Raw genomic sequence first — 27,287 nt, forward strand, 5'->3', positions numbered from 1 at the left:
GCAACCCCAAATGCTGTAGGACAAGCCCATGACTGTTATAGTAGCCACAGCACCACAGCCTGGTGCCAGAAGCACTGGAGAGGACCAAGGTGAGCTGTGACATCTGAAAAGCACAGTGAGGGCTGTGCTCCCTGCCCTGATTAGCAGTGCCTGCTGTCCTGACAAGCAGTCATCCTGGCAGCTGATGTTGAACATTGATACTTACTGAACACCTAGAAGAAATCAAAATGCAGAAACACTAAAGGATGGGATGGGGCTATTTATCTTATTGAGCTGGCAGAAAGATTTGAGCACAGGCTCCTTGTGATAAGAGAGAGGAATTCCACAGCACCAGCTGGGGTCCTGTCTTTGCCCTTTTGAAGAGCAGTTTGGTGTAGGCCCATCCTTGGTTCAAGCTGATGGCCTCAGAGTTTCTACCAAGGGTGAAAACAGCCTGGTGAAGGAGGAGGTGGGATCAGCCTCAAGGAACAACCACAGAGCTCCACCAGCTCAGCCTTGCTGAGCTGAGGTGATGAACCCAGAGGCTGACCCCCACAAGTGCCTCCAGAGCAGATGCTCAGATCAGGCTTGGATCGTGGCTTACATGCTATCTTTGTTTAATTTAGTGATTGGCTTACTCTCACGTCCTGGTTTTTCTCTGCCCAAGGGAACAGTGTCATGAAATCATCGATGGTGTCCACAATGGCATCAGCTAAAGCCTGTTCCACAGGCGTCTGGCCTGCCACACCTGCGGGAAGCAAGCACATGAAGGGACATTAGAGACAGCAGCAGCAGGAATTTTTGATGCCCCAAAGGTAAACTGTGAATATTTTCATAAACATACATGTTCTCCAGGTCTTTTTGATGCTAACAATGTGGATTTGACTCTTTGCATCCAAGTGCAATTGTATCTACCTTTGTTTTTTCCCAGTTCTGGCCTTGTACAGCTGCCCAAGGTAGTGAGTTGTTCTATCCATTTCCTGAGCCTTCAGCCTGAACATTGTTTCTGTATCGTCTCTGCTTTCCACCACACATTCAGCAAGGGTCAGCACAAATTCCTTTCCTTTAATCCTTGCCCATCCCAGTTTTCCACATCCTTCTCCATCTCGTGGTCTTTCCATTTTGGTCAACACATTCTCCCAAAGTGCACTTGTCAAAGTCTGCTTCTCTTTCCCTATATCCTGCCCTCTCAGCCCCATTCAGAATGTTTTCATGACATTCCACCTACTTTTTATTCTTTCATTGTAATCAGGGACCTCAGCCAAACTTTGTTTTGTTTACAAATCTGCTTTTCTCCCCTGTAGTTCCTTGGCTTTCCTGCAGTTCTCTTAATGCCTCTTCTTTTTCTCCTAGCTGTCACTTCGCAGACCTATGCTTTCACCTCCGTGCAGGTTCAGATCACAGACTGCATGCCCTACCTCTGTCAGGTCATCTCCCTTACTGGAACTTTGTGCTTTTGAAGGTGAGGGCTGTGCCTCTCCTCTTGGGCCTCAGGTTCTGTGATCCTTCAGCGATGAGCTCTTGGTGTCAGGGCACCTAAAAATGCCATTTCTTAATTTTAAAGGATTAGTGATGTGTATGCAGCCTTAATGGCAGAACTAGCAAGTTTTCACTATGAAGTTGAAAAGATATCTTTTCCCTTCCATGCATAGCTTTTTTTTCTGCTGTAGCTGACAGCACGACTAGTTCTGGGAGGAGTCAATCATGGTCGGAATGTGCTCCAGATCCCAAGCCATTGTCACTGCTGCAAGTCAATTGGAAAAAATCTGAACTTCGGTCTGGAAAAAGGAGCATGGTTCCAGATCAGCCTCCCTACAGGAGCCAGGGAGGGAGGAATCTTGAGTGAAAGGCAGGCTTTCCCACTGTTTTTTATCACCAGGTGGGCTTTCCTCATTCTCCTCTCTTGCAAGGAATAGGTTGTACCAAAGCTGAAGGAAATGGGCTGGGACAGAGTATTGCAGACACACTTGAAGTGTGTTGTGTTAGTGCCTTCAAGAATAGTGCTATGAAATTCTGCTTCCTTCCTCAGTTAGAAAATGGGGGATATTATGAAAGGCAGGCTACATCCGTTTGCTCTCAGTGTAAAAAAAGTAGAACAGTACTTGCTTCCCAGCCCCCCTCTTCAATTTGCTGATGCCCAGCATGCCATGGGCACATCTGCCTTCAGCCAGACCAGTTTTGCAGATGGTGTTGAATGACAGCTCTTTGACCTAAAGCAAAGCCTGGCCACTCTCTTTGATTACTTGCATTACTAAGTCTCCTATCATTTTATCTAACTGGTTGTGTACTTCCACAGCATGTAAGAATTTAAAGATGCAAGTGATGTCAACATCTCCTCTAATCTCTCTGCTAGCCCAGAATTGTTGCCTAAATCTGCTTCAGAGTTCTCTGCCTGCTGTGATAATCTCTAATGCTTCCAAAAACCTCCTCCTCCTGGTCATCTCTCTGGTTAGCCTGGCAGGTCAAAGTTGAGCTTTAGGGAAAACTGCCCTGGAAGCCTTAGGGAAACCACAGCTATGTGCTTTCTGTCATGCAGGGACAGGTGGATAAAGTGTACTGGCTGGAGAAGTCAGCCCAAACCCCAGGCACTGGTTTCATTTTTGCCACGCTGGTGTTGACTTCTGCATAGTTAGGCTTGCCAGGCTGTTGGTTTGTTTCTATTTTTACTGTGGATGTATTTTTACCTGAACATTAAATGTGAGCTCAGAAGAGAGAAAGAAAATAGTCGAAGATGCATTACCTGCTTCTCTGGCAAGGTATCTTGCGATCGCCAGGCTCTGGTGGATGATAACTCCATCTACTTCCAGAATAGGGAGTTTGCCAAATGGGATAGCTTGGAGGGGAAAGTAAAAAAGAAAAAAAACAACCAAAAGTTAAATCATAGCCATTAACAGTGGGAGTACGTGACAACTGTAGTTTTACCATTCAGAGGAGTGTAATAGCACTTAACAGTTTGACACGGTTTCTATGGAGAAATGCATGGACTAAAAATAAAAAAGGGTAAGGATGTAATCAGAGTGCACTGTATGAAGGCAGCTATAGCACAGAAACCAGAAGTGCATTTCTTGTTTCCTGGCTTCGTTCTGTAGAAGCTGAATGTACTTCTATATTTCCAGAATTCTTTATATAGAGAAACTTTTCAGGGGAATATTAGTTTTTCCTTCTCTATCCTCCTTTTTCCTCCCCAGGAAAGTAACTGCCAAGGTTAAGTAAAGTACTGCTGAAGGTTTCATAGGGCAGGATGCAGCTGGGGCATGAAGCAAGAAACTGGGCAAATTGAGAAGTAGCAGTGATTGATTTCAGAACTTGCATCGTGACAAGGCATTTCACTTGGCAGTCATCACTGAGACAAATATATCTTTCACACTGCACTACAAATCCCAAAAAGATACTCAAATTCACCTAATGTGGCTTGCATAAAAAAAAAATCTGCCAGTTATGGGGAAGAAGCCTCCAGATTTTAGGTAAAGGGCAAGACAAACTAAGCAGGTATCATGGATATCTCTAATGGAGTTTGAGATAAGAAATCAGTCTTAGTTTTCTGTTGTTAATTTTGGAGTTACATGGAGGCTTGGACTGCTGTTTTGCTGTGCTTTGGAGAAGCTGCCTGTGTGGTATGAAATGAAACTGGAGCCTTGGAGCAAAGGCTTAATCTGGGGAAAACAGTTGTGTTTAGGGCAGTGACAATCTGCTTGTGGGAACCTGGTGCTGTTCACTGAGGGAACTGTACATCTCTGCATTCCCAAGGATGCTGTTTCCAAGTACGAACTGCAAGTGCTGACCATAGCTAAATGCTTTGAACCCAATTTTCATCTGCATTACAATTTATATAATTAAGATTTATATCCACTTTAAGAGTATCTTGTGATGTAAAAAGGTGGTAGTGGTAAAATGAGAACATTGGCCATTGGAAGCATGGAAAGTGCTTTCAAAACCAGGAGAGCTGTCTTTACAGGGCAGCTGGAATGTCACCTCTACTCCATGAGCATTTTTAATTCTTAATAAAAAGGGGTCAATAGTGAAATCTTATTCATTTGTAACTGTTTAGCAAGGCAGCTTCATAAAGGATGAATACTGCTCTGTGGTTTAGTATGCAGTATATGAATCACATTAGATACTGGGTCCTAGATATTAAGTCTTGATCTGCAACATGAGTTTTGCAGTTGTACAAGACATCCAGGACCCCTCTGTGCCTTTTTTCTGGTTTTTTTTTTTTTTTTTCGCTGCATCTGAACACAGTACTCGTGATGCCTGTTTCTTTCCTTAAGTTTTAGCACACTGGGAATTCAGTATGAATTTGGATGCTGATGAACAGCAGAAGCAAGAGAGTTCAACGAGCATTAGCTGCTGTACCCCAGGAGAAAGCAGGCTCTGCTGCTTTTTATTGAAGCAATATAGACTTGTTGCACAGAAGACTTCCCATGTTCATTATCCAGAGAGCAGCAAGGTCCTGGCAAGTCCATGTTTTGTTCCACTGAGAATCACTGAGAGATGACAAGTTGTATCCCCTGAATGCTTCACAGGAAAGCTCTCTGGCTATGAAAATGAGAAAAGCATTGGTTCTGTGCTCTGGGTTAGTGGTGCACAGGGCCCTGAGCATCACTGCTCCAAAGCTGCAGAGGTGTGTAACAATGTTTGCTCATGTGAAGCACATCTTTCAGGACAGCACAAATAGAGGGGATGACAGCAGGTGTGACTGCTGGATGTGCCAGGGTGGTCAGCCTGCTCCACATCCTCCCAGACCACACAGGGATGTACAACAATGCCTGACAACAGGAAACAGCACAAGTGCAGCCAGAGCAGGGGTATTGGCTCCCCCCATGAAGGAGTTAAGCAGCCTCTTTGGGAGGCCCCACTAGGAATGCTCTGGGGTGACGCAGTTCTGGCAGGGTCAACATGACTAAGGCAGTCTGTAGCAATAGCTGTCAAAACACACTGTCACTCACTGCTCAGGCTGGGGAACTGTGACACTGGGATTGCTTCATCTAGAAACCCACAGATATTTTTGCTGCTGTGTTTACATACAGGAGAAGTCATCTATAAATCCCAGCTTTGACTGATGTTTCACTTTGTGGGTCACTACAAGAGAAATGAAAGCCAGTTTGTTATTATGGGCTTTTTTTTCTTTTTTTTCAAGAAACCCTTGATTACAACTAAAGAAGGGAAGCATCTTTCTGAAAGTTAAGGAACATGGATTATGTTGTCAAAGTCAGCTTTCAGGCAGAGTGGTAGTCAGCTCTCATAGCTCTTATGTTCTGTTTCTCAGGAATCTGGTCATTTCTGAATTCAAGGGAATTGCTATTCATTCCCTGAAAACATGAGTAATGTTTACAAAGATCATCCTCCTCAGTGCTGAGCTACTTTCTTGAAGACCTGGTTATTCTTTTCTGAAAGAGAAACTGAGTTTGCAATTTAAAATATACAAAGACAGCTTTGTTTTTTGTACCTACAGTTGCATGACTCTTAATACAATTATGAATTAATAAATGAGAGCAGACTTTACTTTGTTATCCCATAATATCTAAAAGGATTTATGCTTTGATTTATAATGAGACTTGGGGTTTGTTTGTTAGGAGGCAGCAAATCTATTGCTATCATTACTGAACAGTGGACTCTTTAAAGGGTAACAGATGGTAAATGGTAGATGCTCCTTCCTTTCTTGTGTATTCAAAATGCTATTTGATTTTTTCTTAGCAAGAACAGGGAAAAATTTGGATTAATGTAAACATTGATTTTTTTTTTTTACAGCTGATAGAGTGCATGCATATATTTATACACAGATTTTGTTGATTATTGAGTTAATGAACTATAAATGAGTGCAATTCTAAGAAGTTTGAAGAAAGTACACATGTGCTATGCAGATAATTTTAAAAATCTGTTGTTTCTTCTTGGGTGCAGGGCAGGCTATTCTTGAGCACCAGAAAGTACAGCAAATATTCAGGCTGTTTTACAACAGAAGAAAATAACAAAGACTAGTCAGGAGGGAAGAAAATATTTTTAGTACATCTCCTCCATATCTGAGGAGAAGGTATAATGGCTTACAAAGCTGTGTTTTCAGTCTGGATAAATTTAGGGAAAAAAAATCTTTGCCTTTGAAATGTTATTGTCTAAAATTCATGTAATGACCAAAATTTTTTGGAACCTGCTGTAAAGTATCTTTTTCCCTTTGTAATTTAGAATAACAGTTTTCCCAGAAGATTTGGTACTGTATGTCTGAGTTTGGCTGTTATGAGGAAAAATGCATTTTCTGTGAAACTTGGGCGTCTTCCTTATCCAGCTGGAAAAGAGAGGAGTGGATTTTTGTTACACAGCTCATCCTAAGGGAGAATGTGAGGAGCCTTCACACTGGATGGACACAGTTTGATTGCTGGAGGTAAGGCTGGGATTTGAGAAATGACCTCGATGTGGCCTCTAGAAACTTTGCCAGTTGCACAAACCACTCCCAGGCCACATTCTCAGGGGCTCCAAACAAAACAGAAACCTCTCTGCATATGGGTTTAAACAGTCTTACCCTTAGACTCAGGAATATGGGCTTTTGTGCATTGCTTTGACCTCCTGTGGTGTTTCTGGCCCAATTCTGCTCATTGACCTATTGGAGGAGATGCCCAAATGCCCCATGTGCATAAGTATGGTACTAAACCTAATGAAGCTTTCTGAGTTTTGGTGAAAGGCATGGTTTGTGTGACTGCAGATGAGCAGAGCAGGTAGGGTGGCTCCTGCCAAGCTCCTACTTTAGATGAGCAAGTGAAAAGCTTCTGTGTGAGAGATGTTTGGGTAGAATCAAGGTCATAGGGGCAAGGCATGAAACACCATCCACTGGGGAGCCATTACAATACAGCAGCAAAGCCAAGGTGTAGTGCAGGCTGAAAGGATGTTAGTGTCACTTTGCTGGCTTTTCTCTCACCCTTGTTATTTGGGGGCTGCTTGGTACTTATGTCAATTTAAACCCTTGTGTATCCATACAGATGTGCTTTCCATGTTTTTCAAAGCAATGTTGTCTTACAATGTTTCCAACTCCCACTTGAGCAAATGCATTTTGAGAAGGAAAAGCAGGAAAATCTATTGCTGTCACCATGCAAACAGTGTCATTTCTCAGGCATGCACAGAAGATGACCTTTCCTGTTTGGTTCCCGCTTGCTTTGCCGCTCATCTGAAGTACAAAGCTGGTGGATGCTGGTGTTCCAAATTTAGATTGAAAGAGGAAAAGGGGTTTTAAAAAGCCTCCTTTTTGAATAACTAAACCTGTACTCCTCTTTAAATTGAACTTTTATCAGCAGGTTCTTGCTTTTCATATTATGTTGGTTATTTATTGGCTTTTTGCATTGCATGCTGGAATGAAATCTGCACAGTCTACATTGCCATGAAGAAAACTTTGACAGGGGACAAGTCCTCAGGCCGATCTGCAGTCTCTCTTCTTATTTTAGGAAGATCTCACTAAAGTATCTAGGAATTGGATTCATTCCTTTTCATACTACTTTAGTTTTCATTGGCTTTTGTGACAAGAACTGTGGTGTTTATACAGGTCTCTGCTGGATGCTGAATAGGGGAGATGATGTGTGTTAAAAAGCAAGACCATCCCTTTAATTAATTTCCACTCCATCAAGCCCCTAAGGGCTGTGGTAAGTGCTGGCACCCTGCCACGCCCATAAGCTCTCACTGGTGCTCAGGCCTTCCCTTTGAACACAAGCTCCTCACTCATCCTCCTGGCCATGACCCAGTGAAGGGTGCTCCTGTGGGACTGTTCCTCTGTCAGGGGCAGGGAGAGGAAACACAACAGAGCTGAGCACAGTTTTGTCCAGTTCTGGCACCTAGGCTGGTCAGCTGCTGGTGCTGTGCTGTGCTTCTCACTGCTCTTCTTCTCCATGCAGATACAGTTCTTAACTCTCTCCTTCCCTTACCTCTTTCTTCCATTTTCACTGATCTTAACTTCTCATTAGTCTTCTCCTCATTTCTGTCTGTCCTTCCAACATGTTCCCCCATTTTCCAGAGCTGACGTGCCCATGACTCATCCTGCCCATGTTGTAATTGTCTGTGGCTCTGATGCAATGCAGCCTGTATTTAAGTGCTTGATTATTGCTCAAAAGCTGAATAATTAATCATTTGGTAATCAAGCTTAGATTGGCTCCATAATAAGGCAGCTGGATTAGTCAAATGTGGGAGCAAATAAATGTCACAGACCTGTTTCTTACTGCAATATCTGTGTCAAAATAAGTTCTCCTTTGCCTTGAAAACTGACCATAACTGCTTTTCCTATCCATTCCTATTTAAATTGGATCACAAGAAACAGATACTTTTCGTGTATTGCTTATTAGAACATGCAATGTGTATTTTTTTTAATGGTGGCAGAGGAGCAAGGCACTTGAGAAATGGTAGGCCCAGAGTGGAGGTACCTAGAATCTGAATCTTCTAGAAAGGGACGATGAGGAGGATGCTGTGATTTCATCTCACCCCAGGTTTGGTTTTATTACAACTCATATTCTCTTTGGGAGTTCTTGCCAAGCCCTACTTTTTACCTGACACAGCTATGTACACATTTCAGTGGAGCTACATAGCAGAAAGTCACTCAGGAAGCAAAGCAACTGCTGCCCTGAGGAATTGTTCTCCAGTGTCAGGTGCTTCTCAAGATTTATGTGTCACCTTGGGAGTATTTTCAGGGCCATTAGTCAGTCAGGTTCCTAAGGACCTTTCAAGCAACATTCTACACATCCTAAACTGTTTATGGGATGTTTATGGCCATCAGTGCAGGAGAAGCATCCTTTGCTATAAGGATAAAGTCTGTTATTGCCATTGCTTCAAACTGCTTTAAGGAGCCACAGATCAAAAGCTGTTGCTGCCTGCCAGCTTAATATCAAAGGTGGTGGTAACTTAGTTCACCATTACAGTGGATTTTCTGCTCTATGATGACTTATGTCAGAGCAAAGATGCTTTCTGTGAACAGTCCACTGTGAGGGAGTACAGATCTTGTGTGAGCCTGATGCAGATCTTGAATTGATTGCCCTTTAAATGGGGCCATAATCAAGTCAGAGTTTGTTGAGAATGAGTTTGTTTACTTGTTAAAACTATTATTGACTTACATATGGTGAAGCTGCTGCTTGATATTTGTCCGAATTATTAAATTCTGTGCTAAAGGAGGACAATGCTAACACTTGTACACTGGTTTCTTTAAATGTGTTTATATTCTAAACTGCAGTCCTTGCCCAAAATCAGCAGCTGGAAAATTTGCCAAGGATGATGCGATTAGTGTCAGAAGGGAAAAAAACAAATGTTGAGTTATAGAAATGTTAATTTCAGAGTGTATAAGCCAAATAACAGGAAGTTCTTATGTTAGAATAGGCCATCCTTTCAAACACAACAAAAGCACCATTAGGTGTAAACAAAATCAAGTGGGGCAATATTTCCAGGAGGAAGAACTTACTTATTTGCCTGAAGGTGCATTAGGATTACAGCTTAATGGTGGCAGCCACTGCAGCTGCCAGTTTTCTTTCTCAAAGGGTTTTCTTAACATTGATCTTTATGCGCAGATTTTCTGTTTTCCCATCAGTTTTACAGAACTAAGTCTTTTCCTCAGAATAATGTCAGTATTTTCTGGTTTATAGGGTATGATGATTTGGATAGCTTGGTATTTCTTGCAAAACCTTATTTCAATTTGAGAAAACTGCTGAAGCAAACCCATCCTCTTAGATCCCATTCAGATTCTGACTCCTTGTGCTCTTGGACAAACTTGAATTCTTTGATTTTTTCCTTATTAGCTCAAGAAACATGAAGTGTTCTCTTGTCCAAAAGACAAAGCATAATAGTCACTTAAAGGGTGCAGAGGCATTCACATTCTAGAACAAGATGTTCTAACAGCAGACCTACCATACAAGGTAACAGCATTGCATCACTCTTAGAAAATTGTTGATGATCCCGATGCCTGAGCAGCGCAAGAATCAATGCAGGAAAGTTCTTCCTATGCTTTTCTTCAGTGCTCCCTCCACAAACCTCCCACTGGAGCCTTATCTACAGTGTGTACAGTAAATGTGCAGTTGCAGAGGCATTACCACAAAAACACTGGGAGTAGAGACACCCTACAAATCCTAAGCTACATAGTTTTTAACTCCATCTGCTGCATTAACAAATGCTGGAGATGTCATTAACCTTTGGACACTTTTGTTTCTCTTTCTGTGCTCTGAAAAGTTTGCTGGCAGGCTTACCAAGGGTTAATTGGAGTTTTTAATTTTCTCTGCAGAATGGCTTTCCACAGCAGCCTTTATAACTGAGCCCTAGATGAAATTCCATGGCAGATAAGAAGTTTATCTGGGAGGTGCTGCTCTAAGATTTGTGAAGTCATCTGTGCAGAATTCATACTGGCTTAAGAGTTCTTTGAATTTCAGGTACCTTTAGACACCCAGTAAGTGGATGGGAATGGGAATGTACCTCCTAACTGACCAGGAAAACATACACCTACACAGAAATAGTTGGGTGCATATCTGAAAGTGCTGTTTACACCTTATAGCAGCAGGCTAAACCTTTGCTCTTCCAATCTCCCTGAACCCTAGCTCTCACACCAAAGTAATGGTGCCATCTGCCACCACTGACAGGCACATTGCAGACAACAAGCAATTAAGAGGTTTGCTAATTTAAACAAGAGTTAAAGTTTTTTTCATGCATAAAAATGTAATGCTGCTTAAGGAAATTGTCTGGAGATCACCTGATGACTATCTCCTCCTCCTTTGTGAGGCATTTCTCATGGTTACTCACAGTATTTCCAGACAAAATGTTCTCCCACAGGCAAATCATTCAGAAAAACACTGAATCAAAGGTAGCAACAAGGCTTTGGAACAAACAGCCTTAAGTGTTCAAGAAGACCAATAGCCAGCGCCCCAATCTGCCCTAGGGCACCTAAACCCTGACTCTGCAGGCTGTGACTCAACACAAGAAATGGCTGTCTCCTGGAGAGGGAGTAGGTTTGTACAGACTTTGTGTGCCTTCACACTCTAAGTGTTGCATGCAGCGTCTGCCCTATGGAAAACAAGCCTTGCGTTCTCTGCTATTCTGAGTTTTCAAAATGTGTCTGAGCTCCCTCCATAGAGACACAGTTTGATGAGGAAAAAGCACCGGGTAACAGGACTCTTGCCCAAGAAGTTCATCTACTGCTGTGTTCAAAAGTGAAATGAGGAGATCCATCCAAACCACTGCATATACACAGGCATTGTTCACTCTGCTGAGAATTCTTCTGCACAACTCTCATTTATATCTGTATTCAGATCCTTCATATAAAGTTTTTTTCTCCTCTTATTTTTCCTGAACTGGGTCTAGCTTAGAAAGAAGAGAAGTAAAGTAGCAGATTCCTGTCAGTCTCATCCTCATGAAAACCAAAGGGTGGTAAATGTTTAGCAATGGTAAAGGGAAATACAACTGCATTTGATGTAACAGCAGTTAAAGCAATGCAATTTAATATGCAGTTTATTTTGTAGCCTTCAAAAATCAGTAAAATTGGTCAAATTAATTGAACCAATAACATAGTTACATATTGAGGTGAGATTAAGAAATACCAGACAAATTGCTGTGTACACTTGCATATATCATGTTTGCCTTTACCCACTTGCCTATGAAAGATCTGGAACCAGTTTTGACTGCAGTTGGCAAATACAACATGATGTCTCTCTTTTTAAAAGCCTCAAATATGATGAAACAAGATTAAAAAATACTTAGAGAAAAAGAATACTTAGGTGCTGCAGCTGCACATTTACTGTACACATGTCCTGTACACATAAAGCTCCACTGGGAGGTTTGTGGAGTGAGCACTGAAGAAAAGCATAGGTAGAACTTTCCTGCATTGTTTCCTGCGCTGCTCAGACATCAGGATCATCAACAATATTCAAAGAGTGATGCAATGCTGTTACCTTATATGGTAAATCTGCTGTTAGAACATCTTGTTCTAGAATGTGAATGCCTCTGCACCCTTTAAGTGACTAATTATGCTTTGTCTTTTTTATTTGTAATACTTCATCAGTATAGAAAATGCCACATAAAAACATACTTTCCTTATACTCTCAGCTTTGTTTCAGGACAAAAGTGAGTGTGCATACATGTGAATATGTGTGTAATTAAGTATGAAAAGCCTTTGCAGAGCTTACATCAAGTCATCTGAGTTCTTAATCTCACCTTCAGTTTCTACCCTGCTTCCTGAGAAATGCAGTGAAAGAGAAATAAGCTATACCACATGGTTAACTGGCTTAAGCTCTTACAACAAAAAGGTTTCCAAAGTCAGTCATCCCTAGCTGAAAGTGTCCCTGTTCCACTGCTTCTTATTCCTCTCTGTTGATCTTTGCCAGTGTTTTCTATACTTGACCACTTTGAAGGCTTCAATTGCCACTTGAATTACAGCTGCGTTTGAGTGTTTATCATTCTAGTTACTGCAAACAGGAAAGACCAAACCTACAAAATTGGCACCCTAGCAAAATCTGGTAGCTTGCAGGCTGAGCTCACTAAATGGTGTGAAAGCTTATCAAGAAACATTGCTTCATTAATAAAGTCACATTGTGAATTGGTTGTGTCTTTTCCTCAAACCAAAGCCATTATTCTTCATTGTGGATGTGCCAAGTCATAGCCCATGTAGCCAAACACAAGCCTAATCCATGAAGACACTGATTTCCTACCCAGAGTCTTGAAACGCGGGATCTGTTTCACTTGAACTAAGGCTAATTTAATCAACAGAAATAAATACCTTTAAAAGCTGAAAAGAGGTTATTTAAACAAAAAGACATAAAATGAATGGGGTACAATAGTCTGAAGGATACTTCTGGAAGAGTTAGTAGGGCTTATTCTTAGGAACAATTATTTTCTCCTACCTCTTTTGATCCTTTTGTTTTTTTTTCTTTGCTATAGCAACTGACTTTGTTTTCTCATTACTTTTCCTCTCTCAAGACCTTTCAGGTTGCAAAGGAGTGTCTTTCCTGACCTTTCTCTCCAATTTGGCTTTCTGAACCTAGGGTGAAGTCTAAGGTGTGGTCTTTGAGATGAAATTACCCAGAGAAGCTGAGATCAGCACTCGTTTGGTTATCTTTAGGTACACATAAGCTGTACTGAATTGATAAGGAGTAAAAGCTCAGCTGGATGACAGCAGGTAAGGCATTTCAGATTGTCTGAATGTTTGGATCCAGTCTCCTGTGAGAGCATCAGCAATGACATTTTGGCTGTCTCACCTTAAAACTTGCACAGGCTTAACTAAAGCCAGAAGTTAAGTGTACTTGTGTTCACAAAACATACAGGTATCTCTTCAAATGCTTTTCTTTTTGCCAGCATTTCTAGTGGAACTTTGGCTGTAAGTGCTACTCACTTGGCTTGATTTTGGGCCAGTCTGCTGCTTCTATCCTGTGGTCTTCGTACTTCGTGCCCGAATAGGCAAAGAGGTAGCGGCTGATCTCTGCTCGTCCCCGCAGGTTGAAGTAGGTGAGCTTGTACTGAGGCATGCTGGACCCTGCTGGGAAGGGAGACAGAGCTGCTTTATACAGGGTTAACTCAATCCTTTTCTACAAAACACTCTGTCTGCCTGGTTGTGACAGACATGCTTGTACAATGCAGAGGAAATGTTACACCAAGCCCTGGTGCACTGCACTTTGGGAATTGCTGCATTGCTCACACCTTTTTGTTCCCCATTTGTCAGCCACAGCACACGCAGACATGGACAAAGACAGCTGAACCTGCAGTTCCTCCTTGAGTGACTCCTGAAAGCTGACTTGATTTTTTTTTTTTTAAATTCAGATGTAATAGGAACTTTCAGCTTTCATTTATTTTTCTTGTGACTCCAAACTCAGGCCATCTATAAAGTGATTTTTGATTAGGTTTTATTTGGTTGTTTTTTTTCCCCCCCAGATATATTATTCTTCTGTATCAGAAGACAGCTGTTATCTCGAGGAGCAATTTTGTTCAGACTTGCCCTGCTCAGCCCCTACTGCTTATGGAGACCTTCATCCAAGACCAAATAATGAGAATTACGAAACTCTTGCGATTTTTTGCATCAGTTAGTACCGAAGTTGTATAAGCAATTGCCCAAAGTTATTTTAGAAGAAAAATTTGCTATGGAAACCAGGCTACAGTGTTGTTTTGAGAAAATCATAATTGAATTTTCAGGTACAGAAGCCAAAAGAAATCTTGAAATTACTTTATTAAGTTTTCATGTAAGTTTTTTTTCCTTTCAGTTCCAGTTAGGAGTCACTTTGCAGGACTTGTTTCCCAGGGTAACAGGCAACAAAAGAAAGTATTTGAGAGTTTGATTGTATAGCAAGGATGGTACAGGAAAGGTGAACAGATAAGGCTGCTTTACATGCAAAGGTAAGAATTTACGCATAGCACTTTAATAAGAGAGCTCAGCTGAGATTTGAATGTGCTGGGGAAAGGATAGTAAAACAACCATCTTCCTCTTCACCCACAGCAAAACTCTTTCTCATTTTTGCTTTGAAGTAGACATTGCATTTACCATTCTTTTATATGCATCACATTCAGAATGTTTGTAAGAAAGCCTGGAACACAGACCATCTGCACTGGAACAGAAAGGGAACTCTTTTTTTTTTTTTCATGAGTAAGAGCTACCACATAATCTCACAATAGAACAACCCCCTGTTTAGTCATCTTGCCTTGAAAACATGTGCTTGAGGAAATACATAATGAGCTTTTCACTTTAGACAGAGAAGCTCTGAAAAGAGCAAACTGCTTTTTGCCACTTGTTCCTCTAAAGTCAAAGCATGTACCTTCTGTCTTCGGAGTAGCAAAAGCAAAAAGAAAACACAAACAACAAAAACCAGCAAATAAGCACATTAGAGACTGCTTAATTCATTGTAAAATTTATCTGCTGCCCTACAGCACGCAGCAAGCTCAGAAATGAATTATTAGTGAATGGAGATTCACCTTATTAGTGAATGGAAACTTATCATGTCAAATGGCCTAGCAGAGAAGGAGGAAGAGAGCTGGAAAATTACCAATGGAGACATCTACAAGTGCTTCCAAACAGAGATTCTATTACAATAAAGTCAAGTGTGTTCTTTTGCACAGTACAAAAGAGAGAGGTTCCAGGTGAAATGAGTTGCATCAGGATGTGATTAGTCTTTTAAATGTGTTAATTAAGGGAAAACATGTTTCTCTGCTGCTTGGCAAAAGCAGCCCACAGATTACAGGTGCAACCACTTCTCTCTCTAAGGAGAGAAATTTTGACAAACCCAGCTTTTTCAAGCAAGTTTTAGGTAAGTGGCAGAGCTTGGCTACTCCATTTGCAAATTTTGTAGCCAGATTTATTACTTGGTATGCTCTATATATGATAATACGATATACTGTTATATACTATGAATTTGGTTATGTGTCTAGAAAGTTAATGTAAAAAGAGACAATGAGATCGTAGCAGGATTTTCTTCCCTTTTTCTCCCTGTTTCTGATTTGGTGTTGTCATTTGAGAGCTAGGAATGGCATTTTTAAAAGAGCTTGTGTTATTTGAGATTCATGACAGCGACTCAGGAGCCAAAGGGAAAAAGCCCTCAAACCTTGAGTCTTAATTTTCAGGTTTTTAGAGACAAGCAAATGCTACTGATTTAGTGTCTGTTTCCCTCCTTTAGGAATGTCCATAGAATTTTTTCCATAAACACCTATAGCAGTCCCAGTGCCCTGTACTTGCTACACCACTCACACATGGCTCCTGTTTCCTGGATACCTCTCGCCCACTCAGCCTTCTGTTAGCAAATAGTTGCTGGCAGCTGGAAGGCATTTAAAAGCATAAGAATAGTAGATTTTCAAGGTGCAGTTGTGAGGGAGTGGACACCTACACAGAGAGAGGGCTGGAGATGGCTGACGCCCAAACATTCCAGTAGGTGAGTGTGTTGGAATAGCCTAATTCTTACACTGGGAGCTCTCTGTACACAAAGGCACGTCCAGTCAAGAGTAGTGAAGTGATGTAAAGAATCAGGGAATTTTGGCTGATGATTAGCAAGTCTCTCTGCCCGTTGTGACAGACAGCGGAATAGTTTGGTCTGTCAAGGAAGCAGCGGAAGTTATTGTTTGAGTTGTCTAAAGCAAAAGCTAAACAAATTTCTAATGAACACATCATAAGGAGTAATCAAGTATTTGTAGTGGTGATGCACTTCTAAGCTTATGATTTTTTTTTCCATCCATAAGCAAAAATAAAAACAAAACTAAAACCAACTCTACAAGGAGTTTACCAAAAATACACGACGTTTTAAAAGCCTTTATAGGTTTACTGTAAACATGTTTTTGTAAATATTTGTAGGTTTTATTTTTTATTTATATTTACTGTGAAATGTCAGGAGTAGTGCTTCCTAAACAATTACAGATAAGTTTCTAAATGAAAGAAATGGTTGTGTTCAGTATAGCTTTTTGCCAAACATATAAAGTAAGCTGTTAGAGTTTTTTTTTTCTGGTCCTCCTCTCCCTCGTTTCCTCAGTGTGTTTTATAAAGAAGGGGATCATGAGGAACTTATGAAAACCATTTAAACCATCCAGAATTACTGAATAATTTAAAAATGTCATTTCTAGGGGAAAAAGATCTATTTGGTGTCTTTGAGTTGGTTTTTGGGGTGAAGATGTTGGGAGACTTTTTTGGAGGTGGAGAGCAGGAAAATCTTTATCTAAAATTGTTTCTCTTTTTTAGGTCAGTCACTGCTTAAAAATATTAAAAGATCGTGTGGTGGGTGGACTTTAGTGCCCAGACTTGCAGGCATTTAGCCAACTTCTTAATGCTATTAAATCTGTTCAGGTGAGTTCGTTGCAAAGCCAGATGTGTATAAAAGCAGGAGGAGGTGATTTACCTTCCACCAATAAACCTGCCACCTCAGCAGTGGTTTTGGAATTTTTATTCTGATGAATACATGGCTGGGACAGCCCTGTACACCTGCCCATCCTACACTGACAGCACTTCTGAGAGGAAAGGTGATGCCTTTACAAACAATTTGATGAAGATGTGGGTGTAGAAGTCTTTGAAATGGGTCTTAATGTCTCTACTGACTCTGGGCTGCAGGTTGGTCGCTGAGCCCAGGCAGCTTGGCTGCTGAAACAGACAGGGGTCCACACAGGGCCGGAGTTTCTGAACTTTGGGGTAAAATAGTAGGTTCAAGGGGGGATATGTGGTAGGTGGTTCAGGAAGGCTGTACCTTCCTAGTGCCTCAGTCAGTGGGAGAGGGAAGAGGGCAACATGTGGCTGGGAGCTTGGGATAAAAGGAGGCTGTGCCCTCTGAAACCTCAAGAGAGAAAACCCTGAGGGCATGCACCCCAGTGGAACCTCTCCCTTTTTTCGAATAAAGTTGCAGGACTCTTGTGTCTCCTTTATGGACATAAACCTCTAGCATTTGTGGTTTTTCCTGACACTTCAGTCCAGTTTCATTGCATACAGCTTTCAAAACCATGAACTCAACAGCTTTAAATTTACTAATAAATTAGCTTTAATACTTGAAGTTGTTGACCCACTTAGCTGATTTACCAGCTTTCCTCTGTGACTTTCTGAAAGCCAGCTTAACTGGCTTTAACATACCTTTAAACAGAAGATTAATGGATCTCATGACTAAATTAAACTTGGAGCCCACTCAGTGACAAAATCAAACAGGAAATCTGAGAGAATGTCAAATATGTGTGAAGTTGGTGTCTGCCATTATACTCATGGGTCAAAAAATCATGGTGGAGTTACAAGTGTCTAAAACTTTTATGACATTTCAAATTATTTAAAACTGTGGCTTTATGGAGATACTGTTTTTCCTTATGAACTTAGGATGCTTTTATTGCGGTTGAAGCAGGACTGAGCAATCGATATGAAAACTTCAAGCAAGATTAGAGTGTAAAAACGGAGCCCAGGAAGGAACCAGCATTTTTTGGGGACTGAAATACTGAGTTTCAGATAGCAGTAGTACAGAAGAGAAAAAGCACTGGCAGACTGGACACTGCTCAGGCTGATTTTCATGCATGCACCCACAGCACTCAGCATCTGCTTGCCAGTGTTTGGTCCTGTGTGCCCAGCCTCAGCAAAATTAAGCACCAAAACTCTGCTCGGCTCTCTAGTGGAACAGTGTTTCATCTCTCTTTTGGAAAATCCTGCCCTCAAGGGACAAGAAAGTATTCTTCAGGCTGGTAACAGCCACCAAAACCTGGATGCATGTGAGGAACATATTAACTTTTATTTATGCCTCAAGAGAGACTGCTGCCATTTTAGAGTCTTTGAGCAGACAACACCCTCAGAAAATGGCGAGAAACTCTGGTGGGATTTGCCTGGCAGCATGCCTCAATATTGTCCAGGTTTTATGCTATGTATTCATTTTTTGTCATGGGGTGGAAAATTATACAGAGCTTTACTGTATAATTTAACTGCATGCTATGTTCAGGAGGCAACTGGGACACATGAGGGGGGCAGAGGCCACCGCCATTTTAGGGTCTCTATGAGGACAAGGCCTTTAGAAAATGGCGGGACACTCTGGATGTGGGGAGACTTGGCCTGGCAGTCAGTCAGGGGAGGGAAAGCTCCCACCACTGGGTTGCAGGTGGTGAAACCCTGCTGCCCAGGAACAACTCTCCCTGACTAGACTCTAATCCCAAAGTGCTCAATGGGATTACAGGAGGAGCCTTAGCACATAAATGCAGGTAACTGCACCATAACCAGGGCCTGCTGGCTCCATTTCTAGGGGAGCAGGAGGCTTGTCTGGAGGTCTGGCTCATTCTGCCCACTGTTCTGCTTGCCCTGCCTCAACCATGTGGTCTCCCCTGCCTCTCTGTTCCCCTTTCTATCCACCTTTGGTGATACAATATTTCTTTATTTACACCAAGAAACCTGTTCAAAAGAATCCCTCCACGATTCCTTTGCAGTGGAACGCGACAATGGCAGGTACTCAATGTGTGAATTCAGAGAAAATACTTTGAAATAAGGCAGCACATAACTACATTTTCCTGTATAGGGTTGTTAGTATTTGAGATGACAGTCAGCAGAGACCTTTCCTTGAGTGAAAGAGGGAAAAAAAAAAAAAAAACCAGAAGGGAAGAGGGGGAAAAACCAGCTAAGTTGAGCTATGTGTTCATATGCATCCAAAGTCTGACAAAGGGCTTGTGGCGCAAAGTCCCCTTTAACTGTACTTTGTGCTGCAAGAAATTAAGGGTTTTCTAGCCTGAAGGTTGCATTAACACTAGAGGATGTAAAAGAGCCCAGCTGTTCCCTCCAAGAACCAAGACCAGTAGGACTGAGGTAAGGTTCATCCAGGTGTTTCTAAAAGTTGGATCTCGAACTGTGTGCTTGGAAAAGATGATGCACTGCACTGCATTTCTAGTCATTCAGCATGAGGGTTATTCATTAATTTAGGAGTCACTTATGGAAACAGCCAGAATTAGTGCCTGACACAATGCTGCCCTGGCTGTGGGCCTGCCATAGAAGGGGAAGCTGCAGGTCTTTGTCTGCCAGGTGTCATTGCCCTCTGTTGAATTGCAACCAGAGCATGACAATGATTCAGGAGAGATGATTCAGTCAATGGATACCTCTTAATTTTATTGTAAGATTAAGCTTTTATAACCATTCAGAGTGCTTTTTTGTAAGATTAAGCTTTTATAATGATTTGGAGTGCTTGGATGCTGGAGCTGATTATATATTCCATTTTCATTATTTTGCAGGATGAAAGTATAACAACAAATCAGCTTTCACTCATGTAAGTCTACAGATATCTTTCTGCCAAGAAGACTCTTACTTTATGAATTGAAGTTTGTGTCCTCCATAAGCACTATCCAAAGGTGAGAAGCTTTGAGGACATTTTTCTTTGGTTTTTTTCTCCTAGTGCTGTTTTCAAAGCATTTGCTCTTTCTTTATGACATCTTTCTGCAAAGTTAGCCTAAAAATCAAATAATTTTGAAGCAAATGCAAAGCCAACAACCTGATTTGGATGTCCTACAGGGGTGGAGGAGGCACTGCAATTTCACCCAGTTCTTATATTTACTCATATATTTCTGCCACGTACGCAGTCTGAAGTCTTAAAATTAGTGTCAGCCAAATGTCTTCCATTAATAGTAACACTGGGATTTCAGGAAAGACTCTTTCTTGTCTTCCTTACTCCCAGTGTGTAGGAGCATACAGTATGGGTAAATGAAGGTGGTATAGAATGTAATCTTACCCCCTAAAGAGTTGAAGCTGAGCCAATTATTAGAGATTGGGAGCAGGCCTGATGTTAACAGGCTGCAGCTGTAGCCAATAAGAAGAGTGTTATAAAAGAATGGATTGGTTGAGGGGAACTGGAGCCAGTTGGCTGCTGTGAGGACAAGGAAGAGTCAGTGCCTGGAGGAGCTGCCTACAAGAAACATCAAGGAGGTACAGAACTCTAGCAATATGGAAGCCTTGCAACTTAATGACAGTAGAATTCTTACAATATATGACAACACGGGTGACAGGGCCATGGGCACAAGTAGTGCTCATGTCAGCTAGGATACTCAAATTAGAAAATGAAAGGCGAGAAGCTGGCTGGGTATCTGCATGTATAGACAAAAGAATCTTTGCACATTAAAGGAGCAATCTTCCTTAGGCTGTCAGCTCAGGAGTGACTTGACTTCTCCAAATATGAAGCATAGATTTTTGGTTCTGTTCCTTAGGGGTTGGGGAGAGTTGTGTTACTTATGGAGTACAAAGAAAAATCTTTAACCAGGAAAGAGACTTAGTCTGTCTTGTTTCACCTGAGAAATATTAAGCATAGTAAGTTCAATTTTGCCCATATTTGCTTATTGTCCTTGTCATATATTCCTCATCCCTGTGACTGGAGAGCTGAGCATTAAAGCACCTTTCTCCCTCCTCAGTTTTAAAATGATGTTTTAGCTGTCCAAGTGAGCCTTTCTGCCTTCATTTGTATAAAGTTTCACATTTCAGAAGAAGGAACCAGAGAGACAAGACTAAATTAGTTACTGTAGAAGGCAAGTAAAGCAAGACTTCCACAGCTGTAACTTTATAAACTGCACAAGGTAGCAAAGATAAAATTATCCATGTGCAGTATTTCTTCCTTTTTTTATTTAACCAACATAACAGTCAAAGTTTTGGGGAAAGGCATAATTGTTTACATTATCCCTTTTGAGCAGTGCTGAAAAGGCAGAAACCATGTGAGGAGCAGCCTTGTCCTGCCTGTGGGTGTGGTGCTGCACTCCTGGTTACCGATCAAATTGGTTGCTGCAGGAATGTCTTCCATTTTTTTACCTTAAGTGAAAAAATATTAGAGATTTAAGAGATATTTTCAGCCTCTGAAAACCAATAATAGTACTGACTTAATAGTTTTGGTTAGTTTTTGGTTTTTTTTCTCTGCAAAAGAGGTTTTTATTAGGTTGTTTTGTTTTTTGGTTTTTTTTGCAAAGAGAATAAGCAGTTTTCTGCCCAACCTTTTGGGGAGAAGGATTAGAGAATATTAGCAGATTGATGGAAGACTGCAAGTCTTCCAATGGAAGATTTCCACAGTAGTCTGGTTTGACAGAAAATAAAATTAAAAACTCAAAGTAATTCTATTTGCTGTCAGGTCTCAGTCTGACATAGGCTCTCTGTCTGAAAATTGATGGTCTCTTTTACTACTCTGGTCCAGTTATAGAAAATAAACATATGGAATTGATACCTTATATTTCTAAGCCAGATAGCAATCTGGATCTTGGAAAGAAAAGAGAAAAAAATCTGTGCACCCTTTTCTGTTTAATACACAAATTATCTGAAGCCAATGTTTGTGGAATTTTATGTAGGGTCCAGTTTTAAAATAACAAATTCCAACTATAATGGATGCTTCTTAGCATGATTTTCAGGGTTAGATTTCTGGATCACATAGAGCATAATATAGATTTAAATTCTTTTTTAGAAGGATTTTGCATGTGCATGCATTTGCTGTGCTGCTTATTTGTGACCGGTGGGGGAAATCAACATCCTAAAAATGAGAAAAGGTTTTAAGGCATTGACTAGCACTAATGGTTATAAGTATTTCAAGTGACCTGATGAGTAAAACTCTACTGTCTGAGCAAAGCCTGATCTATCAATATGTGGGCTTTGAAAAAAAAAGAAGCTGTAGGAGACCTTAAAGCAATTATCTCTCCAAGGAAGCTTTAGGCTTGATTTGCTGATGTGGAAAATCAGAACTCAAAAAAATCCTTCAAGAACACAGGAAAAAAAAACACTTGGTTTTTTGCTGATTTCTTTAGAAAAATAACCACAATGTAGCACTGAAAGAGGAAGATAAGAAAGATATGAAAATTTGTTTTTTTTTTTAAAGTGGGAGTCCAGTGTGAATGGGCAGTGAATGGGTGTCCACCGTCAAGACTTGTTGAAGGAGACTGCCAGACCCCACTGGGTTTCCCTGAGCTGAGCTTGTGATTGCCCCCCAGGCAACTGCAATCAAATTAATAAAAAATTAATTCAGATATCTGAAGTTCACCCTGTTTGAACTGAAGGGAATGAGGGAACTCTCACATGTCAACAAGATTAAGGAGGCAGGGAAGTGGTGATGGACAGGGCTTTACTCAGCTGCTTCAGCGGTGTGTCCTCAGTCTGCCTGGCTTGCCACACCCTTCCCTTTAGGGCCTGAGCATCTGTGGTGACTTTGCTTTCTGTCTGATCCCTAAACTTTGGATTTGCATCTACTTGGTCCCAGTTTTACGTAGACAACTTTTGAAATTGTTTTGTGCAGCCTCTTTTAGATTAATAAATTTCACACCCATGGACATGAAATACTGGTAAATAAAATTGCAAGAGATCTCAGGAAAGATGCAGACAAAGGAGTGGTTAGGATCCTTTCTCAGGAAAAACTACTTAAGTCTTTTATATCCACATCAGTTGTTTCAAGAATTCCCAGAAGCATTTTGTGGTAGAAGAAAAGCCTAAATCATCTTAATGCTTGCCAACTCCATGTTACTGCAGTAAAATTCATGCCTTGCATCTCTCTGCACTCTCCAGATGAATCAGCATGACCTCATAATATTCCTACAAAGCTCAGTTGTGAGCAGCGTAGCTCTGTATTGTTTAGCTGGCTTTCCAAAGCCAGCTGCTTTTTGCCAGCATGAATCATGTCTGTTTTCTGACCTCATAAGCCTGTCCAGCACAAAAAATTTTGTAACTGTCTTGGCCACCTGACATCTTTGCTTGGATGCTAAAAAGTGGGGTTTTTCCCTATCCCAGTCGTGTGTGGGTGTGAGTGTGTGTGTGTAAGTGCAAGGGGGAGTACAAGTACCAAATCCTTCCCCCTGCTTGTCTAAACTACTTTGCTCTTGACCTGTTGTATATCATGAACCTACTGTATAATTTGCTAAAAACACCCCTAAATTATAGCCATGAAAGACTTATATAGGCTTGTAAGCATCCCTGTAGCAGGCACAGGTTTGACTGGGAAAGGTTTTTATTCACTTTGCAGAGTTCTCCAGTACCCCCCACTATGTGTCCTGGTCACAAATTCTTGGTGTCCTCCTGCTCTGCCCTGCAGTACATGGCGCACACACAACTGTGCCCAGGAGGCATCAGTACAGTGGGCTGGGACACAGATCTCAGGTATTTTCAGGTATTTTGAAATTCTTTTCTTAGCCTGAGGAGACCCAGAACCTTGCTAAAGTGCTCTTCAGGCATTGCCATTCTCCTTGAAAGTACCAGCAGTGCCAAATGTGGCCCTACAGCTCTGAGCAACACCCAGCCAGAAGCCTGGGGACTGCCCAAATTTAGCCATAAGTGAGAAATGTGCAGGACCCCTGAGTTACAGTCAAAAACTGCCCAGTATGTAAAACCCTAACCTGTGTGTTCCTACACTTAAGTAGTAAATGCTTTCTGAGAGGCAGCTTGCTGCCAGTTTCTCATGGAAACTGCAGCTAGTCTGGCTCTGGGGCAGTCCCAATTGCTGCGTGCCTGGCACAGAAAAATGGCCCTTTGGCTGAGGCATGCAATTAGACATCACACATTCTTTTTTTGTCACACATCAACTAAACTAAGCTTGTGAGACAGCATAAAGCTTTTTTTGCCCTCCCTCTTTGCATCTGCTACAAATACAAAGCATAGTAAAATTTGCCTGGTATCACTGAATGTCCTTGTTTTCTGTCTTTTTCCATCTCATGCTTATTCTTTACTAGAGTCATTCCAGCAATATTTTTAGTTCCTTCTAAGATCAAAAGAGATTCATTTTTTCTCAGTTCATTGTTGTGGCTTGTTTTCTAGGAGTTTTAGCAGATTGCCTCGAGATCAGATAAGGTTCTTTAAAGTGGTGGCACTTTGAAATGTATATGTGGGATTTGGCTAATTTTTTTTCCCCTTCCTTCTTTTTTCTAATGCTTCTTGGACTAACTGTAAAAAGGGTAAAAAAAAAAAAATCACCTGTTTGAAATTTGCAGCATATATGGTAAGTCTCCAGCAGGTGTGAATGAGCATAGCTTTCTGTGCCCACTTCCAGTCCAACGCCAGCCATGTCAGTGGCTCCTGGGCAGTGTAATTACTTTCTGGTGAGATTTTGATCAAGGATGTTTTGAAAACTAGCACCAACTTGGTTGGTGCTTCTGCTTTGCAGCTTCTCAGGAGAAGGTGGGACAGACAGCAAGGAGAAATGTTATGAGCAAACCCTTAGGGCAGCAGAGCATGTTGGGCAGTGGCACAGGAGCGTGCTGCGCTGGCTAACATGCTTGCTTGTGCAGGAGCCCAGAACTCTTTAAAGAATTACTTTGTGTATATTTTCAGTTTAAAGTTTGGAGAGCTCCTGTCTTATTTCTATACAAATAGATTTGACCATGTGGCTGGGCATGTGTGCGTCTGCAGTAGGGAGCCATTTACACAATGTGCACATTTTTAGGTAGAGGTGGATTCTATTTTGGATTAAATAAAACAAAAGAATGAACAAAAGTAAACTTAAAGACCGTTGTGTCTTTGTTTCTTTACAAATAATGTTGCAAGTTTTGAGTATAAAAGTACTTGTGTTTACAAACAGTTGTATGGAGTACAGAAGCCCAGGAAAGATACTTTTATAGCTTTGGTTTGTTTGCTTGGATAGTCTGAAATGAACAGGGAACGAGAGACTGCTTTTAACAGAGGAAATGTGTGTGGGAGGATTATGTATATAGGAAAATGACAGCAGTTAGAAGGAAAGAAAAAAGTCCTCAATGGCTATTTAGAGTATCATTTTGAAGTAAAAGACAAATAACAAAAAAACCTTCAACTTTGATAAGGAAAAAAATTGAGTGGAGTCAGATGCAGGAGATTTTTACTCTATAGAATGACTGTGGGAATTAGGACCAAAGTATGTTAATCCACTGGTTTTGAACACAGGAATTTGAAAAATTAACAGAACGGTCCACAAAAATAACCTGAAATAATTGGTTGGTGCTGCTTAAAATTCATCGAATTTCTCTGACGTTAGCCTAGATTTAGCTTTAGTTATGTAAGTGAAGGCATTTTAGTCAGCCTTTACATCTAACGGAATATTGGTTTGAAATGGGTATTCACTTACTAAAACCCCCCCTGCAGAATTCCCAGAGCCTCCTCACACTGATTTCTTGGCTCATGAGGGCGTCTTTTCTTGGCAAGTACCCTGACACACAGCCTGATTATCCAAGTAGCTCAGTACTGACTGAGCAAGGCGCTGATGAGGAACAGCGCCTTGGTTCTACAACAGGCTAGTGATCTGCCTGTTTGCCTCTAGGAAAGCAGCTCACAGTTTTGAGCAAAGTCTGGTTTCAGCGGTGCGCGTGGTCGCACAGATATCCCAAGTGCAGCAGGCACAGTGTAAGGATGCCTGGAAGCAGCAGAGAAGGTGCATACATGGGGCGCTTGAGTTACACTCGCAGCCACCGTGTGGAGTTGCTCTCTGCCGGTAGCGCCACTCAGAGAGTCAGGCTGAATACACCGAACAAATCTCTACAAATTAAACACTCCCAGGACATGCTCTACACGCATCGTAATTTGACAGCCAGACCTCGCACGCAGCCACTGTAGCGGTAGCCTAGGGAGGGCAGAGTAGAATCAGAAGAGCAAGGGGAAAGAGCGCAGCTGAAACACAACTCACTCCGGTGCGGCGATACGCGGTCCCTTCCTCGGTGCTCGGGAGCTCCCCTGAACGCCGACCCCGAAAAGGCTGCGGCGCTCGGGCACGGGCTGTTAAATATGCAAACCACCCCCTTCCCATGACCGCCTGCATGACTCTCCTCCTCCCCCGCCTCACACACACACACACGGTATCTGCATCATTCCTGATAACGAGCAAGTTTGCTGACTTGGGGCTAGCAGAGCGTACTGACTGCTGGAATTTCTTGGATTTCGTTCCAAGCAAATTTCAAGTGATAAAGTGCCATTTGATATTATATAATAGTAATAATAATAAAGACAGGCTCTGATGAGTTGAGTCAGATGATGGGTGTTTTTTCTAAATGTAAAATATGTGGAACAAGTCAAGTAATGTCTTTTGTAGATTATTTCTAACTCATGTGAAGCCCACACTCTTTGATCTGTTTATAGAGGAAAGCCTCAAACAGATGTGAACAGAGACACTCCAAAACGCTCCACCACCAGTACTAAAAGAAAGCCAGCTCCTAAACCTATTGCATAAAGAGCCAAGTGTGATTTAAGTTGGTGGTTTTGCTTGGTTTTGCTGGTTGGGTTTTTGTTATCAGTGAAGAAGGATTTGTGGTGCAAACTGTGTCCATGAGTATTGCACGTTTGTAGTTATGGCTGTCATGTTGCTGCTTCTCATCTGTAGTGGATGTTGTGCTTTTCTATTTGTTTTTCTTTCTCCTTTTCATTGTACTTTGGCCTTAGCAAAGTCCATTCAACCTTGCTCTGCTTTGCTCTCCTCTGAGCAGGGGATAAGAATGCAGCAGAATTCGAGCAAAGTTTTCTGACTGTACAGTGCAAAGTGTACCACACAAATCTGCTCTGAGGCTTTCTTTGTGTCAATAAACAATTGTGTGTGTTCCCTTGCAGGTGCAGGGAGTGGTACTAACCAAAGCACTCTCTCCTGGCATGAGCTGATAGATCACACTCTCAAACATTTGCTGCCTGTCAACTCATTTTCATGTAATACGTGTTTTTTCCTGATGTAAACAGCTGAGTTTTCACAAACCAACAGCCTTTACAGCTAAGAAAAAATTTAGAAAAAGAACCCCAAAGTCTCTTCTAATTGGGACTGATGTATACTGAGTGAGAAGCCAGATTGCTGAGGCTTACTTTGGTGGTGGCATTTCCATGCTTTAAGATTTGCCTTGGCTGCAGATTTATGCTTTAATATTCCTTTTCTCCAGAATGTCACCTTGGAGGTGATGGTTTCAAGGGCATCCCAAAAAGTAAAGTTTCATGTGCTCTAATACCATATTTCATCAGTTTTTAATTGTTG

General features: G+C 41.5%; 1 protein-coding gene across 3 annotated transcripts in view; it reads right to left on the reverse strand.

Annotated features, from left to right (window-relative positions):
• Positions 1-26,040, reverse strand: part of HPGDS (hematopoietic prostaglandin D synthase) — a 29,639-nt gene extending 3,599 nt beyond the window's left edge. The window contains exons 1-4 of one of the 3 annotated variants that reach the window (XM_036382328.1): positions 25,965-26,040; positions 13,301-13,444; positions 2,720-2,812; positions 618-727 (exon numbers count right to left, since the gene is read on the reverse strand). In XM_036382328.1, the coding sequence (XP_036238221.1) occupies positions 618-727; positions 2,720-2,812; positions 13,301-13,433 (336 nt within the window). In that variant the 5' untranslated portion in view covers positions 13,434-13,444; positions 25,965-26,040. Of the gene's footprint in view, positions 1-617; positions 728-2,719; positions 2,813-13,300; positions 13,445-25,874; positions 25,894-25,964 lie in introns of those variants that run through there. The other 2 variants (XM_036382329.1, XM_036382330.1) reach the window with 2 other exon arrangements.
• Positions 26,041-27,287: the final 1,247 nt, after the last annotated feature.

The sequence above is a fragment of the Molothrus ater genome, chromosome 4 (genome assembly GCF_012460135.2).
Source record: "Molothrus ater isolate BHLD 08-10-18 breed brown headed cowbird chromosome 4, BPBGC_Mater_1.1, whole genome shotgun sequence".
NCBI classification, from domain to species: domain Eukaryota; kingdom Metazoa; phylum Chordata; class Aves; order Passeriformes; family Icteridae; genus Molothrus; species Molothrus ater.